This window comes from Mustela putorius, unplaced genomic scaffold (genome assembly GCF_011764305.1).
Source record: "Mustela putorius furo isolate JIRA1106 unplaced genomic scaffold, ASM1176430v1.1 tig00000874_pilon_pilon_pilon, whole genome shotgun sequence".
Lineage (NCBI taxonomy): Eukaryota > Metazoa > Chordata > Mammalia > Carnivora > Mustelidae > Mustela > Mustela putorius.
In genome coordinates, this window is record NW_025421505.1 from 8003238 (window position 1) to 8022052 (window position 18815).

Genomic DNA, 18815 nt, shown 5'->3' on the forward strand with positions numbered 1-18815 from the left:
TAAGCCTTTTCCAGGCAGCCCGCAAAGATCACACGGAATGGGAAGGGCAGTTCTCCAGAGGAAGAGAAGAAGGTGTGCTGGGCAGGGGGAAGCTCAGAGTCCAGCCTCCTCTCACTTCACGAAGAAGGAATGTTCTTGACTCTCTTCACCTGCATGGGAATGGACACCTGTGTGTGGGCTGGGGAGAAATAGACTGTTTATGTGTGCTGGGAGCTGCAACGTGGAAAGCTGCCCACCATGATGGCGCAGTGGCCCAGATGAATTCCGTATCTTCTAAATGACGGGCCACGTGTATGAGTGTGTTTAATTCTAGCACTACATTTTTAAAAAGTTGTTTACTTATTTAAGGAATCTCTATACCCCAAGTGGGGCTCAAACTCACAACCCCAAGATCAAGGGTTGCGTGTTCTACCCACCGAGCCAGCCAGGCGCTCCCATCACTTCATTTTTCTTACTCCAATAATTAGAGTAAATTATACCTTTTGAAAGATTATGAACATGAAAAAAGAGCAGAACCTTGTAGAAATCAGTGGCCCTCTTCCAACAGCAGCTGGCGGTCTCCCTTCGGTAGTTCTCTCCAACTCGGGCTCGGGCTTTAACGAAATGGCGTCGCTTTATCATCAGACAGTGTGTGGTGGGAAGGAGGCTTCCTTGTTGGGAGCAGGGGAAAAGGAACGGTCTCAGGACTCCTGCTGCCTGGCTCTCTGTTCTTCTCCCACGTGAACATTCCCACCTGGGAGGCTTAGGGCTATTCGGGGTGAGGACCCGGGCAGCTTTGAAGACAGAAGCCAAGAGGAGGGGGGACCAGGCACCATGATGTACAGAGGCCACCATCTGGCCACCCCTGGACCCCCTGACTTTCCAGGGGTTTTGTTACTGGAATGGGCTGAATGGGGGCCCCAAAGCTATGTCCACATCCTAAGCTCTGGAACCCAGGACTGTTACCTTAGATGCCCGCAAAAGAGTAAACATTAACTAATACAGCAAAAGATGTGATTAAGGGGGCGCCTGGGTGGCTCAGTGGTTTAAGCCTCTGCCTTCAGCTCAGGTCATGATCTCAGGGTCCTGGGATCGAGCCCCACGTCGGGCTCTCTGCTCAGTGGGGAGTCTGCTTCCCCCTCTCTCTCTGCTTGCCTCTCTGCCTACTGTGATCTTCTTGGTCTATCAAATAAATAAATAAAAATCTTAAAAAAAAAAGATGTGATTAAGAATCTGGACAGGAGGGGCTTGGATTATCTGAGTGGGCCCTAAATGCAGTCACATGCATCCTTATAAGAGAGGCAGGGGGAGACTGGATAGACGATGTGAAGACAGAGCAGAGCTAGGAGAGCCAGCAGCCACCAGAAGTAGAAGGGGCTGGGAATGGGTTCTCCCCAGAGTTCCTGGAGGGGCTGGGGACCTGTCAACACTGAGATTCCAGACTTTTGGCCTCCAGAACTGTGAGAATGAAATTATGTTTAAGCCCCCAAGGTTCCCAAAGGTTGGAGAATTTGTTACAGCAGCCCCCAGGAAACCAAGAGTCGTCAGAGTTCATTTTCCATCACTTCTACCTGAAGAGGTCTGCCTTATACATGGTGTTCAATCTGGTCAGACGCCTCAAGGCTGAGTCCTGCTGTAGCCCTCATGACCAGGAATGGCTCCTGTTCTGTTGGTCCACATCTGAGCGCTGGCCTCTGTGTCCTTCCAGATAGCCCACTGGTAGTCTCTCGCGCCTGCCCTCGGGGAGACTGTGGCCCTGGCGTCATCCCCGTGACTGGGCCTCTGCTAGCTGCTGTCAACACTGAGCCTCTAGCTGGCAGGTGACTGGGGGAGGGGGTCAGGCAGAAGGGCAGGTGCTAGAAGCATTCATGGATTTATTGGTGGAAACTTCACGGCTCATGAATGTCCACTCTGGCTTGGGGCCCGTTTTCTAAGTGCAAGGGTGATAGGGAATCTGTTTGTTGTCCCCGTCCTGCCCTCTCAGCCCCCTGGCTGTCAGGCAGGGCCAAACTCCCATCAGCAGCTCACTTTTAGAGGACGTGTGGACATTGTTAGCTTAGATTTCCAGAGTGGCAGGAGGACGGGGGCCATGTGGGGTTTCAGGAGACATCCCCCAGCTGCATGGCAACTTGCCAATGAGCCCGGCATGTGTGTGACAGGAGACAGAGCCAAGGCCATTCTGCTGGCCCACGGGCCCTGGAAGGCCCGAGTTGAAGAGTGTTTCGGGAAGCTGCTCTGCCAAGAACATGTCACCCCACCCTCAAAGGAGCCTCCAGTCCGAGGCAGACGATCCAGAGAGAACAATTAAGATGAGCATACACCAGAGCAAAATACACAACCTCAGAAGCTGAGCCCTCAAGGGGTCAGGATTAAGCAAACGAGGAAGGGCCTACTGGGTGTGCAAATGGACCCTGAGGTGTGCAAATGGACCCTCGTACCCATTACCTCCCTACCCCCTACAACCCAGCTCCCCGTATGGGATGTCAGAACGTTGCATATGGTCAACAGGTCTTCCGGTCTGGTCCCTTTCTTGTGATGACACAGGATGGGAGAGAATTCCCATCACTAACATGGGGCAGCAGGGTGTGTCTGCTCATACCCAACTCGCCCGCGTGTGTGGGTGGGGCTGGGGAATCAGACACCAGGAAGGACAGTGCCATTGGTGACAGCATTTTCCAAAATGATGACCAGTTCTGGGTGTAGTTCTGAAGAAAAAATTTGGCCCTCCTCCGATTTACACCATAGCTGCCTTTCTGGAAAACTGGCTCTCACTCCAGCTCTCAGATCCTTGTGTTTGAAATGGGGTTGGGTTCCACACTTAAATAATTAGGAACCGATGTTCTCATCTATACAAATACCCAGCAAGATGTTTTAAAATCGAGTGGGAGGTGGGTCAGTTCTTGGTTGGGTGGGACAATCGTGGGTGTCACAGAATGACCATCTTCAGGCTCACCCACTAAATCGCAGCAGCTCCTCCCCACGCAATGCAATAACCAAATGGCCCCTACCTGTTCCCCAGTTGTCCCAAGATGGGGCACTAAAGAACTATGCCCTACAGGCCTGGGCCCGGCCCAACTCCCGACACTGCTAGGGTAACCCACTTTGTTTTAGCCACTCTGGCCGCTTTGGACCAGCTCAGACCAGCAGGCATGCCCTACCTCTAGGCCTTTGCACCTGCTGCCCCTCCATTTCTGATTGCCCTTGTTCCGAACATCCATGTGCCGGCTCCTACCTCTATTCAGCTGTCACCTGTCAGGATGGCCCTCCCCTGCCCCACTGAGTAAAGGAGCCACCCTTCCCGCATTTTCTGCCCCCCCACATCTTCTGCCCCCTACTGCATCTGTACTTTCACAGAACTTACCATCTGACCTCGTACCCATTACCTGTCTCCCTAACTGCCTTGTAGACTCCATGAGGACAGGGATTTTTGTCTGTTCCGTTCACTGAATTCCCTGGTCCTGAAGGACACGCTCATGCAGGAAGGAGGAGGACAGCAGACGCGCAGCGATTCGGAACTCCTTTGGGGCCCTGCGTCGTGCGCCCTTAGACACAGCCTGTACAACCATCTCTAGCCTGCGCGTGGTTCTAATGGAGGCTTCCTCAGCAGGCACAGCGTTGGTTGGTTACCTTTTTAAAGGTCAGACTAATGGTTTCTTTGGCAACATCATTCCCTCCAAAACCTATACTTTTTTTTTTTTAAAGATTTATTTTAGAGAAAGCAAGCAGGGGGAGGGGCAGAGAGGAGAAAGAGAGAGAGAGAGAGAGAGAAACAGACTCCTGGCTGAGCACAGAGCCTGACTCGGGCCTCGATCTCACTATCCTGAGATCATAAGCTGAGCTGAAATCAAGAGTCAGATAGATACTTAACTGACTGAGCCATCCAGGAGTCCCCCAAACCTACACTTAAAAAAAAAAAAAAGACTTTATTTGCCAGAGACAGCGAGAGAGGGAACACAAGCAGGGGGAGTGGGAGAGGGAGAAGCAGGCTTGAGTGGGGAGCCCAATGCAGGCCCCCATCTCAGGATCCTGGGATCATGACCTGAGCTGAAGGCAGATGCTTAACGACTGAGCCATTCAGCCTCTCACCGCCCTCCCCCCACACACACCCTTTTTTATTTATTTCCCAGGCAGGTCTAGGGTCAGTGATGACATTCCTGATTCTTTCCTGGACGCCATTCTGAAATTGGCTTTATAGCTTTGCTTCCTTCTGGTCTCTCCCTCAAGATGCTGGCTTTGAGGTTCTGAGTCCCAGGCAGGAACACCACACCCTTCACCTTCTCACCCTGGGAGGACAAGGCTTATTGGATCTTGGTGGATCGTGAGCGCCTCTTAGTGTTTGGAGACCAGAAGCAAGAGGAGTTGGCTTTTTCCAGCTCTGCGGGACCCTGGATTTCAGGGTCCCTTTCCCTTCAGCTTGTAAAGTGGCTAATTCCTTCTGGAAGTCAACTCCTCCTTGTGGCGCCTTGCCGAGAACAGCCGATAATGATCAATGCATGCCACATTCTGGGGTTGTTTCTTCTCTTTTCCTTTCTTTCTTTCTTTCTTTTCTTTTCTTTTCTTCTTCTTTTTTTTAAATCTTTTTAGACCGTCTTCCCTCTGAGCTAAAAAGTCAGCAGACACATAGGTTGCTTTCCAAGTTGTCGAGCTGGAACAGCCTACCAGATGTTTTGCCCCTGCCTGTCAGGGATCCCAGCTGCTCTGCTGCTGCCATCTGTTTGCTCCCTGCCTACCACCTGGCCACAACCGAGGGCAAAGCCCTGCGTTGTAGGTTTCCGTGATGGTTGCGCTGAGCTTCAGGGCACCAATCTGTATAGCGGGAGTAAGAAAAGCCACTTGTTGTAACAAAGCCCCAAATCCCAAATCTCAGTGAGTCGATTAGAGTAGAAGTTTCCTTTCAGTGCTGCAAAGATCGGCATACAGCTCTTGCTGAGCGGGTGACTTACCTCTAATTGGTGACTCAGGGACCCACACGCTTTCCAACCTCTTTGGCACCTGACCTCCAGGGAGACCCCTGTGGGAGCACTGCATGGGCCAAGTTTGGAACTGGTGTCCATCACTTCTTCCAACATTTCTTTAGCCACAGCTCACTTTATGGCCCCCCACCTAACCTGTGGGTTCAACGGCAAATTCTTTTCTTTTTTTAAATTTTTATTAACATATAATGTATTATTTGCTCCAGGGGTACAGGTCTGTGAATCATCAGGCTCACACACTTCACAGCACTCACCATAGCACATACCCTCCCCAATGTCCATAACCCAGTCACCCTATCTCTGCCTGTCCCTGGCGTTAGGGATCCAGCCACCATATCCCTGAGTTTGTTTTTTGAGATTAAGAGTCTCCTATGGTTTGTCTCCCTCCTGATCCCATCTTCTTTCATTTTTTCCCTCCCTACCCCCTACAACTCTCCGCCCTGCCTCTCAAATTCCTCGTGTCCGGGAAATCATATGATAATTGTCTTTTGCTCAGCATAACGCCCTCTGGTTCCATCCACATCATTGCAAATGGCAAGATTTCACTTCTTTTGATGGCTGCATAGCATTCCATTGTGTGTGTGTATATATATATATACACATACACACCCCACATCTTCTTTATCCATTCATCTGTTGATGGACATCTAGGTTCTTTCCATAGTTTGGCTATCGTGGACATTGCTGCTATAAATATTCCCAAAGGCAAATTCTAAAAGGTTTGGTGAACACAGGGCGTTGTCTCTGCTACAAACCACACACTCACAGATCTTCATCCTGTCCTAAGCAATTGGTGGCTCCCATGGCCCTTCCCCCTGAACAGTTTCATGGTCTTCTCCACCCTAGCAATGGCCACCAGTCCAACCATTTACCTCCCCAGCCCAGTCCCATGCGCTGGTGGGCCAGAGGGACTTAATGCCTCAATCTCCCTCCCCTACAGGAACCACAGCATTTCATTGTTTCCTCTTCAGTTCTCAATTCCTCTCAAGCTGATCTTCCTTCTAGGACTCCTGCCCTCCATACCAGGGTGCCCAAGTGTACTGTTCTGACCCTGTTCCACGCATAGGAGCTACACCCCCGGACACAGCTCTCTGGGTGGGAAGAACATTGGAAACATCCCAGGACATGCCATGGCCGTGGAGTACTTGACCTGTCAGCACACCTGAGATTGAGCAGTCTGGAAAACCTAAACATTCAGGAACCTGTGAGAGAACGAGAAAGTCAAAGACCAAGGGCAGCTGCGGTGGCTTGGGCCTCGGCCTGGACTGTTCCCCACCCCTGTCGGCCCCCACTCTGGGAACCCTCCCCACACCAGGGCAGAGCTGCTCTTACACGGCTCTCTCTCCCCAGCACAGTCATTTCAAGGGCAACGCTGGCTACAGTGGGGACACTGGGAGTCTGCTCACAGGCTGCGCAGGGCTCCCTGTACCCCTGACTCCAAAAGGTAGCCAAGGGGCCCACCCTGCTGGTTTTATACCTTGACCGTCACTGAATGCCAAGGGCTTTCTCTTAGACAGTCTGAAAACTGGTGACCATTTTAAGCATTTCCCCCCTTTTTGTAAGGTTTTAATGATCAAACTGTAAAAATAAAGGAAGAGAAAGCAAAACAAAAAATCAAAATTCAACGCTCGGAGCAACAACCACATTTTTACCAGATCTACTTTTATTTCAGAAGGAAGTTTGTATTATAGTATTTACTTTTATTTATATACAAGTTCTTCACATTTGTGTTTAAAATGCACAGACCTCCCTTAATTCTCTTGTTCCTGCTTAAATTAGCTGTTATTTTACAATACAAAAAATACCAAAAAATTGCAGTCCTAAATGTATGTATAACACCCACAGTCCCCAGCAATGAAATAGTTTACAATACTTACTCCATATTTACATGAGTGCAAGAGATGCTAAATTATACATATTAACAAACTAAGCTTGAATCCAAACCAAAAGTAAAAACAAAAACAAAAACCGTAAATACCTATAAAACAAAAACATTTCCAGAGCCAGAATTAATTCAACGAAACAGGCTTCACTAGTGTTTAGAATGTTTTGTGCACAAATTTCAGTTACTGAAAGTCAATTCCATTATTGCCTTTGAAAGAGAAGGCGCCAGTTCTCTCCACTCCAGACCATCTCCCTGCAGGTAAGGGTGTTTAGGAGTTTGGATGATTCCGGGAAAATGTCTCTCGGCAGGCCTGCCGTCACGGTGATTTTTATGATTGGAGCCAAGTTTGGTAAATTGGGCTCACATTTCAGACTGAGAACTGGCGCTTGGCCCAAGGACAGAACTTCTGCCTTCCTGGGTCTGTCCTCAGGGCGGCCAATTCTCACAGAAACCACCAAGAGAAAAGTTCTCCTGGGATGAGAGGCGCCGAGTTGGGTTTTGCTGTCATTCCAAAGAGCTTTCCATCTTGGTCACTGCCCTTCGCGTTAGCTTAGGTTGTTAGTAAGTGCTTAGTGAGTATTCATTGAGGGTGTGGATGGTTGAAAGAAACTAAAGGATCCAGGGTGTTCTCGAAAAATGATACCAGCACCCAAGGAAGTGAACCCCCAACCGCTCCCCAGATACACTCCGTTGAACCGAAGGAGTGAGGTGCACTGAAAAGGTCCCATGTCTTTTTTCTTCTTGTAAGCTCGCCCCAGACCTCCCAGTGAGTATCCCATCGGGAGCTTCAGGCCCGATGTTCTGCTGTTTCCTGCCCAGGGCGGTTCTCCCTCCAGGTTGGCTCGGGGAGTACCTATGGTTTGCCTTCTCGCTACATCTCCTCCCATCTCTTAGAGGTGATCTCACAGGGAACGCAGACTTCTCCGCAAACTCTAAGAGGACGAGTGGGAGATGGCCAGGCGGCCAGGCTGGGCGCGCTTCTCCGGGAGGAAACGGGAGCTATCCATCAGCGAACTAGCCACCCTCCTCCCACCCCCGGTTTTTAGCACTGGGAATCACCCTCCTAGGAAACGGTCGTTCAAATTGTGGACCTAACGGAACAAAAGGCAGCCTGGAAAATCCCTTTCTAGAAAATCTGATAGGGTCGTTGAACTGAGAGACTAAGAGAAACGCTTCTCAGGACAAGACTGGTCATCCCTGGCCAGTCACAGCACCAAGAGGCTAACAGATTCATGACTCCCTTGCAGAGCCAGCAGTGGTTGACAGCAACAGGCCCACCGCCTTTGATGCTCCTCACATAACGCTGTTTGAATGGGCTCCAGGCTTGATTTCTCCTTTGTGTACTGACGGACGATTTCTGTTTTAGAATCAACCGATTCGTACCAGATGCATCTGGACACACTAGCATGATGGGGATGCCTCCCCTCACCCCCGGTTTTGTTATCAATGTATCAGGGCCCAACGAGAGGACTTCTTCAGACCTGGATATCGGTATGTGGCACAAAAACATATCAGGTAAAACTCAGACACCGTTACATTTAATAAAAATAACATTAACATAGTTTTCTGTTTTATGTACACTCTGAAAGTCTGAACATTCTGGACACTACTGTATAATTATGTACAAGTGCAACATCAATGTTTTCATGACTATTTTAACTTATATACAGGCTCTCCTGTGACACGCCGTCTCTCTGAAGTTCCAGATGATTCCCTCTGGGTAACTGGCTCCTAAGCCGAGGGCCTCCTTCTCCTGCCACTCCCTTCCTCTGGCCTGAGCCCCGAGGAAGCTGTTTGCCATTGGCTGCAGAGGATAAGCAGGTGGATTCAGCTGTTTCTCCACTGTTGGAGCATAAGTAAACATCACTTGCTCCTTTTTCCTTCCTTTTTAAAAATAAACTATCTTTTAGGAAAAAAAACAACAACAAACCAGGTGGCTATGGGACACGGTGCATGTTATTTCAAGGCCTGGGAACCCATGGGGAAGAGACTTCTTTGGCCAAAGAAATACTGGTCCTTTGAACAAACAAGGATTTTTCCTTGTGGGCGTTCCTTCTCCAGCGGCCTCCCTCTCTCTGCCAAGAGGCCTCATGGCAATTACAGGGGGAAGGCGCCAGTCGGCGACAGGCTCTCTGTGGGTGCCGTGATGTGGAGCAGGGGTGTGGGAAGCTTGGAAGAGAAGGGGTCTTATCTAGAATTGTCTGCTCTTTGCCAATGATGTGTAAAAGCAGCTTTTTGAGAGGAGAGTCTCCAAGTAGAGGTGTTTTGTGCATCAGATAGTGTTTTAGGGTTCAACTTCCATGGAAACATCTTTCCAGGAAACTCTTCATGGGTGAGGGGTTGGTGCTGGGAAAGAGACAGCACTCCTACTCTAGGCACTGCATTTAAAGGTGAAATGCTGCAGTCTTTGCTCTTTCGAGGTATTAATTTCTCCAAACTCACAAACGAGTGTGGTCATCTAGAGATCCATCCCTATGGGATAATGCCAGAGAACCCAAGTTTTGAAGTGAAAGGGAGACCTGGGGAGGCTGCCGCATAATGCCAGAATCCAGAGCACCATACACAGGGACCCCACAACCCGCAGGCAGCGGGCTGCGGAGAAGAGCAAGACCGCCCTGCCCGACTTCAGTGTGGTCACTTTCCACATGGCATGGTTATTCCGCCTCATCCATTTTCTCCATGTGCTTTTCATCCTTCTCGGTGGTCACTGCCCTGCCCACAGCCAGCACCCAGGGCTGGGAAGGTGGATGCGGGTGCCAAGCTGAGCCTCTCCTGGAGGAGAGCGGGCAAACCAAACCGTTCCAGGTCCTTGTCCAGGCTCTGGCCATGCAGTTCCACCCGCAGCCTGAGGATGACCCAGCAACTCAGGGCAGGCTACAGGGCACACTGCTGCTCTGACGCAGGAATCCCAAGCGCTGGCATGCTCTTTTCTGCCCAAGAGAGACACGTGACATGGACGAGTCCCTTCCTCAGTGGTGTCCTGGCAGGAGCGGCCAGAAGGACTGGAGCCAATGTCAGGCCTAGAGTGGAGGGCGGGGCGCAGGGGGCACAAGAGGACCACACCTTATTTAGTGCTCGTGTCTTTTGACAGCAACATCAGCAGGAGCTTTCACAGTTTGGTCATTTCTGCTTTCCTCTCAGTCCCTGCTGCTAGGTTAAACGTTCCCTGGGGTGAGAAAATTCTTTCCTGGCTGCAAATTAGATTTTAGAAAAAGAGCAGATTGCCAATGGTAGCTATTTAAATTTTGTAAGAATGCAGGAATGCAATTATGGAAAAACTTAGGCTTACTAACTCTCCAATTGCTAGATCTATTTCAAGTCTAGGCACTTAGTGTGTGTGTGTAAGTGTGTGTGTGTGAGTGAGAAAGAGAGAGAGACAAGAGAGAGGGAGAGAGAGAGACAAAGGGAGAGGATTTCAAATGGATTAAGACTAAATTAATCAAGTTGCTATAGAAAACTACCTATTACATCAGTTTACATTCTAGGTAACACTGCTGACCTTGACATTTAAAATAGCCCCCTTCTATCTTTGTTTGATATGATTCAAAAGAGATGGACCATTGTGAATTCTCAACTAGAAAAAAGCTACTCCCTGCAAGAGAGAGATCTGCCTACGTCGTGCGAGAATAAGAAGCACATCTTTTAAAAAAGATAGCAGGCTTCAGATGAGAACAAATTCATTCATCTGACTAGTTTTTAAAAGACCATGGTTCAAGAATGACTGTTGGTGAATGTCTACTTGTAAACACTACATCTTTTGTGTTTTTTTGCAAGTTGAGACGGCCCCAAGAACAGTTTTCCGCAAGTGAACCTGAGTGTCGCTCCCAGCTCTCTCACTGGCTCTGCCCCGGCCTCCTCCAGCAACAACTGGATCCCCCCTGGACCTGCTATTCAATCCATTATTTCCTATGCAAAAGTAAAAGGTTAGATGCTGGAGCACAGATGGGAGAAACCGGCAAAGAAAGCTTGTGAACATGCAGAGGAGTCGGATGTGTCGAGGGTTTCCAGTCTTCGGCCCGCTCCACGCAGCGTCTCCCCGCCTGCCCCCTCCCTGCAGACGGCGCCGGCACGCCGCCCCCCCAGGCTCGCTCACGGAGAGTCCCCAGCCCAGCCTCAGATGCAGGTCCCGGGCTGCGCGGGGGGCTGCTGCTTCCGGTTTCTCACGGCTCCTGACTTCTCTTTGTACACTATTGGCATCTGCTGAGAAATGTCCACCAGGGCGCTGGCCACCGCGAGACCTGGGGGGAGCCACGGGGAACACACGGTGAGGAGCAGTTTGCTTTGTTTTTAAACATAATTTCAGAAGACAGTTTTTTGTTTTTTTACATTCCTGGGGTGCAATGAGCAAATAAGTACAGAGGGAAAAAAACCTTCCTTCGTTCCACACTGTGCTTCCCTCCACCCCCGCCTTGCTTTCAATAGTTTTTATATATTCTTTCAGGGTTTACTGATGCAAACACAAATGCATATACTTCCCCCCCCATCCCCCGACTTTTTACACAACAGATGTAGCTTGCTGTTCGGCAGATCAACGAAGCAAAGAGCTCTGCCGGGCAGTTGGAGCACTAAGACAAGAATACAGTCACGCTCTAAGTGCTACATTTTTCCTGCAGGCCTCCAGAAGGGTGCCAAGAGAAAGCAGCAAATTCGATTCATTCCACATCACCCAGCCAGCACTAGTTATTTTCGTTATCTATCCTATGGCACAGGTTAGGACAGACTCTGGGGCCAGAATCTGGAATACCTAAGGATCTTTAACCATCCCATGCCTCATTTGTAAAATGGGGACAATAACGTACAGGGCATGTGTGAGGAGTCAGTGAGTGAACCCACAGGAACATGTGAGAATGGTACCTGGCTCGTCACCTCACCGCCTCCACCACCTTTGCTTTAGGGACTAGTGGTTCCATTCTTCATTTTGTACTAGGAACTGATTCACCTGATGTTCGGTGGGGAAGGCACAGGTGTGGAGAGCTGGATTCTCAATGCATGGGAACCAGCCAGTGGAGGCTCAGAGCCCTGCTGAGGTTCTCAGAGGCCATGTTAGGGCTGCCTGTTACTTCACCTATAAAATGGAGGAATTGGGGGCAGTGGGGATAGATTTTATGTAAAGTGCCTGGTGTGCAGTGGGGAATCCACTGTTCGGAGACACTGTTTTGAGCAAAGGCAGAGCCAGGTGCTCTGGGAGTCCAGAGGAAGGACCATCTAAAATAGAAGAAACCATCTAAAATGGGGGGGGGGGGTCTTACTTGGGAAGAATCTCAAGCAGTGAATAGGCCTTCATCAGGAATTGAGGGAGATGGGCTGGGCAAGAAAGGTCACAGTATGGCAAGCCTGTCACTTCCCTACTCTAGCCAGGGCCTTGCTCTCAGGGAGCAGGGGCCAAGTTTGCTGAGCTGGAAGTGACAGGAGACAATGCTCCGGAGTTCAGGTCAATGCGTCATTCTGACCTTGACATGGGTAAGGCTGATTTAGGAGCTGAACTCATATTCCCAGGTGAGAGCAAATCAAGCAGTTCCCCTATGAAATGAAGACAATAAAGCCTGGCCTGGCTGAGCCTAAAGGTCTCACTCCTGAGGACCCAGAAACCATTTCAAGAGCTCAGCCGGAGGAGGCTCTGGATCTGAGGGCTGCACTTGCTGCGGAGCTCTGGGCTGGGCAAGGATTCCAGGACATACTTTATCACAGACACGAGACTTTCTCTGGCTAAGGCAACCCTGACCCTCAAAATCAGTTCAACTGAAAGCTGTCTAAAACGTATGGTGCATCTTGTCTGAGGCATCCCTCAGAGTATTCCACAATGAATCAGGATATTTCCAAAACTGTATTCCATATCTCCTTAGCCTTTGATAAGAGGATGTCTATTGAAATCATGATCTGTGTACTTGACGGAATTGCATAAAAGAAACTGGTAAAAACGTGGGGCAGTAAAGTATTAAAATATTTATGATAGTTACATGAAAAAAGAAGAATAAAAATGAGATCTATACAATTATTTCAACAAAGCTGGCCAGGGCTGGCAAGGAAAGAGAACAATGAACACTGGTGGATTGTGAGTACATTTCTAAGACGTCGTATAGGTTGTTAAAACTGCTGTTTGTGCCTTCTGTCTAAAACAGAGTGAAAGATGAAAGAAATGGAGCAGCGCTGGAAATACCAAGTTGAGGGTGGCCAGCTTGGAGGAGCTAGCTGGGGCCACTAGAGTAGGTAAGACGACTGTGGATGAGCATATGGCTGGAGGGCAGAAGGCCTCCAGTCAGGGCTGAGCACGGGAGAAAAGCCAGAGCCAGCAAAAGCGCAGCAAGGGAAGGTGTGGCCCGGAGCGTCACCACCATTGGGAGGCCGAGGGAGCGGGGTGCTCCCGGCTCATCCCTGGGAAGGAACCATGACCTCAGGGCAGACAGTGCAGGGAACACCAGGGACAATGGGATCATCTCCCCCGGATCCTCACAATGACGGGAGATAGGCACAGGCCTCCGGAACACCCATGTTCCCGTCCATCACCGGCCCTCATCCACTCACCTGACTGCCCAGGAGGAGGGATTCCGCCAAGGCCTCGAGGGAGCCTCACAAACACAGAGAGGACAGCAGCTCTGTTGCCAAAACACGGCTCCAGGGCAATGGGTTTGGGAACAGTCTGGTGGGAGATAACAAAGAACTACCTAAACCGGGGTTTCTCACATGTTAATGATGCAGCCTTCATTTCTGAATTTTTTTTTTCATTTTTAATAAAAATTTAAATTCAATTAATTAACATATAATGTATTATTGGCCTCTGAGGTAGAGGTCAGTGATTCATCCGTCTTTTACCAGTCTTATATAACACCCAGTGCTCACTACATGTCCATCACCCAGCTACCCCATCCCCCTTGTGATTTTTAAAGATGCCCTCTATTAGTTTCTATTGCTGTGTAATCTTGGTTGCTTACAGCAGCACTTATTTTTTTTTATAGCTTTTAAAATCTTTTTATGAACATATAATGTATTATTAGCCCCAGGGGTACAGGTCTGTGAATTGCCAGGTTTACACACTTCACAGCGCTCACCACAGCACACACCCTTCCCAATGTCCATGACCCCACGACCCTCCCCCTGGCAACCCTCAGTTTGTTTTATGAGATTAAGTGTCTCTTATGGTTTCTCTTCCTCCCGATCCCATCTTGTTTCATTGATTCTTTTCCTGCCCCCCAAGTCCACTTTCTCATATCAGGGAGATCATATGAGAGTTGTCTTTTTCTGATTGACTTATTTCGCTAAGCATGATACGCTCTAGTTCCATCTGTGTCGTCACAAATGGCAAGATTTCATTTCTTTTGATGGGTGCAGAGTATTCCATTGTGTATATATACCACATCCTCTTTATCCATTCATCTGTTGATCGGCATCCAGGTTCCTTCTATAGTTTGGCTATTGTGGACATTGCAGCAGCACTTATTTATTGTCTAGCTCGGCTGGGCAGGTCAGAAGTCCAGAAGAGCTCCATAGAGTTCCTGCTTACAGATATAGATCTGTTCATCCCTTCCATCAGTTCTGGGAAATTCCCAGCTCTTATCTCTCAAAGGTCTCCAGGATCTTAGCTCTTATCTTCACAGGCAGAAGTCAAGTTAGCATCTGGGCTGGCTCTTTTCTGCAGGCTCTAGGGAAGGATCTGTTCAAAGCTCTTTCAGGTGCCCTCAGGTGGCCAGCAGAATCCAATTCCTTGCAACTATAGGTCTGAGGTTCCCACTTCCTTGCTGCAAGGGGCCACTCTCTTCCAGAGGCTTCCTCCCACAGTCCTTCCAGCTTCAAATCAGTGCTGGCGTGCCAAGTCCTCTGCATGTTTCCTCTTCTGCCACCACACAGAGAAAAGCCCCTCAGTGTCTTAAGGTCTCAGCTACCTTGGGATTTGTATGACTTCTGCCCAATCCCTTCAGAGCAGCACTTAGAATAGTGATGGACTGAAAAACCATGAGTGGGGAATCGTGGTGGCCATCTTTAGAACTCTGTCTCCATACCCCCAAATGTGTCATTCATTTCTTTCCATTTGGTTGAGAAAATGACTTCTGGAACCGCTGTGGCTGCAGCACAGGGAAGGATGGGGGAGGTGAGAGAACAGTGGTTTAGATTAGTGCGGTGACAGCGGTGCAGGGGTGTGCAGGGGTGGAAGACAGAACCAAAGACATGTGCTGATGGACTGATTGTCCGATGAGAATGAGAGCAAGCACGGACCAAGCACAATTCCAGGAGTTTGGCCTGGAGCGGCTCAGATGATGTATGGAGTTGGGGGCGATATGCCCAGGAGAGGTATTGGGGGGATAATATCCACAGCTCAGCTTTGGATAGGTCAGCTCTGAGACTGCTGCTAAGACAAGTGGGGACGCCGAGTAAGCAACCAACTGGATACAGGAGTTGGTGGCTCCCAGGAGAGCTCTGAGATCATGGTGTTAAGATGAACCCATGATGGAAAAGATCACTGCTGTGGTCTGAATGTGTCCTTCTAAAATCCATATGTTAAATCTTAATGCCTAAAACAATATTTGGAGGTAGGGCCTCTGAGAGGTGATTGGAGTCCTCATTAGAGGGACCCCAGAGAGCTCCCTAGCCCCTTCCACCACGTAAAGTCAGAGTGAGAAGGCACCATCTACGAACCAGGAAGGGGGCTCTCACCAGACCCTGAATCTGCCGGCACCTTGATCTTGGACTTCCTAGCCTTGAAGATTCTGAGAAATTTCTGTCATTTCTAGGACACCCAGTTTCTGCTGCTTTGTATGCAGCTCAAAAAGACTAAGATGGATATCAAAGGAGTGAGTGTAGAAGGCATGAGAGGAGGCCCAAAGACCGAGGCGGACCTGCACCGCTCTTAGAGGTGTGGGGAAATGGAGAGCGTTGAATAGAGAACACTGAGCCAGAGCAGCCAGAAGGTGAGAGTGTATGTGTCCTGGAAAGAGAGTCAGTACAGCATTTGATGGAGTAACCAACTGGGTCATAGGCGGTTGACATATGATGTATGGTGCCTCTCAGTACTTGCAATTTGTCTATTTTTTTTTTAATCCCACAAATTGTTATTTTATCATATTTGCTTAGATGTGTATATGCTTACCATTTCATTTTCTCACTCTTCCTTCTTATTCCTCAGTCCATCCTTCTGGGTAGTTTAACTTTCTCCCAGCACATCCTGCAGACATTTCTTTTGTACAGGTCGGTGGTGCTCAACTCTGATTTCCTTCTCATCGGAAGAAATCTTCCTTCTGTCCTCATTCTTGGAAGGTGGTTTCAGGGGCACGCTATCCTAGACTGGCAGTTCCCCTCCTGATGTCATTTGGAGACATTCTACCACACTCGCTTGGCTTCTGGTGTTACTAATGAGAAGTCAGCTTTGCTCTGTCATTTCCTTTTGGTGATCTTTTCTCCCCCCCCCCGTTATTTTTTAATATAATAAATCAGATAACATATACCATCTTAACCTCTTTTATTTTTTAAGACTTCTTTTATTTGAGAGAGAAAGAGACAGAGACAGAGATAGCAAAGAGCACACACGTGGGGAGGTGAGGGAGAACCAGACCCCCCGCTAAGCAGGGAGCCCAACACAGGGCTCAATCCCAGGATCCTCAAAGACAGACGCTTAACTGACTGAGCCACCCAGGCACCCCCCCCCCATCCTAACCCTCTTATTTTTATTTATTTATTTATTTATTTGGTGGGGTGGGGGCGGGGAGGGTGAGAGGGAGCACAAGCAGGGGGAATGGCAGGGAGAGGGAGAAGCAGACTCCTTGCTGAGCTGGGAGCCTGATATGGGGCTCGACCCCAGGATCCAGGGATCATGACCTGAGCTGAAGACAGACTCTTAACCAACTGAGCCATGCAGGCACTCCCCCCACTTTTCTTCCATCCTAACCCTTTTTACGTTTACACTTCAGAGGTATTAAGTATCATGTTGTTATGTAACCATTACCACAATCCATCTCCAGAACTCTTCTCCTCTCACAGAACTGAAACCCTACACCCCTACTGACTCCCTATGCCCCTCTTCCCCCCCCCCACAACCTCCATTATACTTTGTCACTAGGGATTCAAATACTCTAGATAACTCAGAAAAGTGGAATCATACAGTATTTGTTTTGTGACTGGCTTATTTCACTTAGCATAATGTCCTCAAGGTTCACCCATGTAGCACACATCAGCATTTCCTCCCCTTTTAAGACTGACTAATATTCCTTTGCGTGTATAGGCCACATTTTGCATACCCATTCACCTACTGATGGACATTAGGGTTGCGCCCATCTTTTAGCTATTGTGAATAATGCTGCTATGAACATGGGTTCATTCCAGCAGGTATATCCAGAAGAGGAACTGCCAGATTACATGGCAATTCTATTTTTTTTTTTTTTAAGGGAGACCAATACTGTTTTCCACAGTAGCTACCTCATTTCACATTCCCACTAACAGTGCTCGAGCATTCCGATTTCTTCACACTGTGGCAATCCCACAGTATAAGTATAAAAGCCACATTAGGTCTTCTCCTTTTATCCTCCATATTCTTATCATTTGTCACAGTTTCCATCTTCTTGTCTCTCTGTTCTGCATTCTGTGTAATTTCTTCAGATTCATCTTCCAGTTCAAAAATTCTGTCTTCACTTGTGTCTGACATGTTGTTTAACGTGTAAACTGAGTTATTTAAAAAATCTCAACCCCTATATAGTCCATGTTTTTTTTTTTTTTAAGTTTATTTATTTATTTAAGTGATCTTTACACCCCATATGGGGCTGGAATTCACAACCCCGAGATCAAGATCACATGCTCTACCAACTGAGCCAGCCAGGCGTCTTCGTATGTTCCATTTCTAATAGTTCCATTTGGTTCTTTTTAAGATCTGGTCCTTTTTGATTTATGGTCTCCTCATCTTTACAACTCCATCTTACCATCTTTAAACATTTCAGACAGAGCTATATTATGTGCTTGAGATGCCACTCTGACACGGGAAGTTCTGTCTAAACCACTGTCCATGGCGTCTGCTAACTCTTATTCCCAGTGAGTTGTCTCTCTTGTCCTTGGTGAGCTCTGATGGCTTGATCTTGATCTGTGGGGATCCTACATGGCTGGATTGGGGATGCTTTCCCACAGAGAGGATCTGCACCTACGTCAGCATGGTGTGTTACCAAGTAGGAACCACTTCAGGCCACACATCGTTCTGGCTTGGGTTCATGATTTGTTCTTTTTTGCGGGGAGGGACAAGAGAGTATTCCCTGGGAATTTCACCTACTTCCTCTGAGCTCAGTAATGTTTTAATAAGTATTTTAAAATTCAGGATCTATAGTTGTTTCCCCAGATTATCTGAAATATTTCATCATTTTGCTAAAAGAGAAACTTTTCTCACTTTCTTCCTCATTTCCTTTTGGAGGAGTCAGAAATATTTATATTCCATGGAATGCATAGTGACTCATAATTTTTTCCCCTTTAAGAAAATTCCCTAAATTCCTTATAAAAAGCAATGTTGCAATTTAGCTCTTTTCCAATATAAATTTGAAATTATTATGTCACAGAATACTTAATAAGAATTTGAGACAAACCATTTATATTTTCAAATTCTTTGACCACAAGAATGCTTAACAACATGAATGAAAGACTGAAAAATGAAAGCAAAAGAGTATCTGACAACATCAGCGTGCTGTCTGATGGCTAAAGAGAGAGAAAGAGAGGAACATACCATTACGAGGCAATAGAATAAGGCTCTTGTTCTCTGCAAGTTTTCGGGACTTTTGAATCATGTTCTCACCTTTATACTCCCCCCAATAAGATCAGGAGGCTCTTCATCTGTTTCCAAGGCAACATTTACGGAGGCAAAGGGGCGACTGGCCATCTGCTGCATCTCTCTTAGAAGTTGCTACGAAGTAATATTGTGGCAAGTGTTAGCAGACCGAGTGCTGAGGGGAATTTAATAAGGGATGCAACATATTAAAAGTACCTCATCCTTCCCACTTCAAACAAATCAAGTCCAAAAC

At 48.1% G+C, this 18815-nt stretch overlaps 1 protein-coding gene across 2 annotated transcripts in view; it reads right to left on the reverse strand.

The window, feature by feature from the left end:
- Positions 1-6597: 6597 nt before the first annotated feature.
- The window catches only part of ATRN (attractin), a 147740-nt gene continuing 135522 nt past the window's right edge, over positions 6598-18815 (reverse strand). The window contains exons 27-29 of one of the 2 annotated variants that reach the window (XM_013046046.2): positions 18590-18697; positions 13356-13474; positions 6598-11075 (exon numbers count right to left, since the gene is read on the reverse strand). In XM_013046046.2, coding sequence (XP_012901500.2) covers positions 10586-11075; positions 13356-13474; positions 18590-18697 — 717 coding nt within the window. In that variant the 3' untranslated portion in view covers positions 6598-10585. The remainder of the gene's footprint in view (positions 11076-13355; positions 13475-18589; positions 18698-18815) is intronic. The other variant, XM_004772875.3, reaches the window with a different exon arrangement.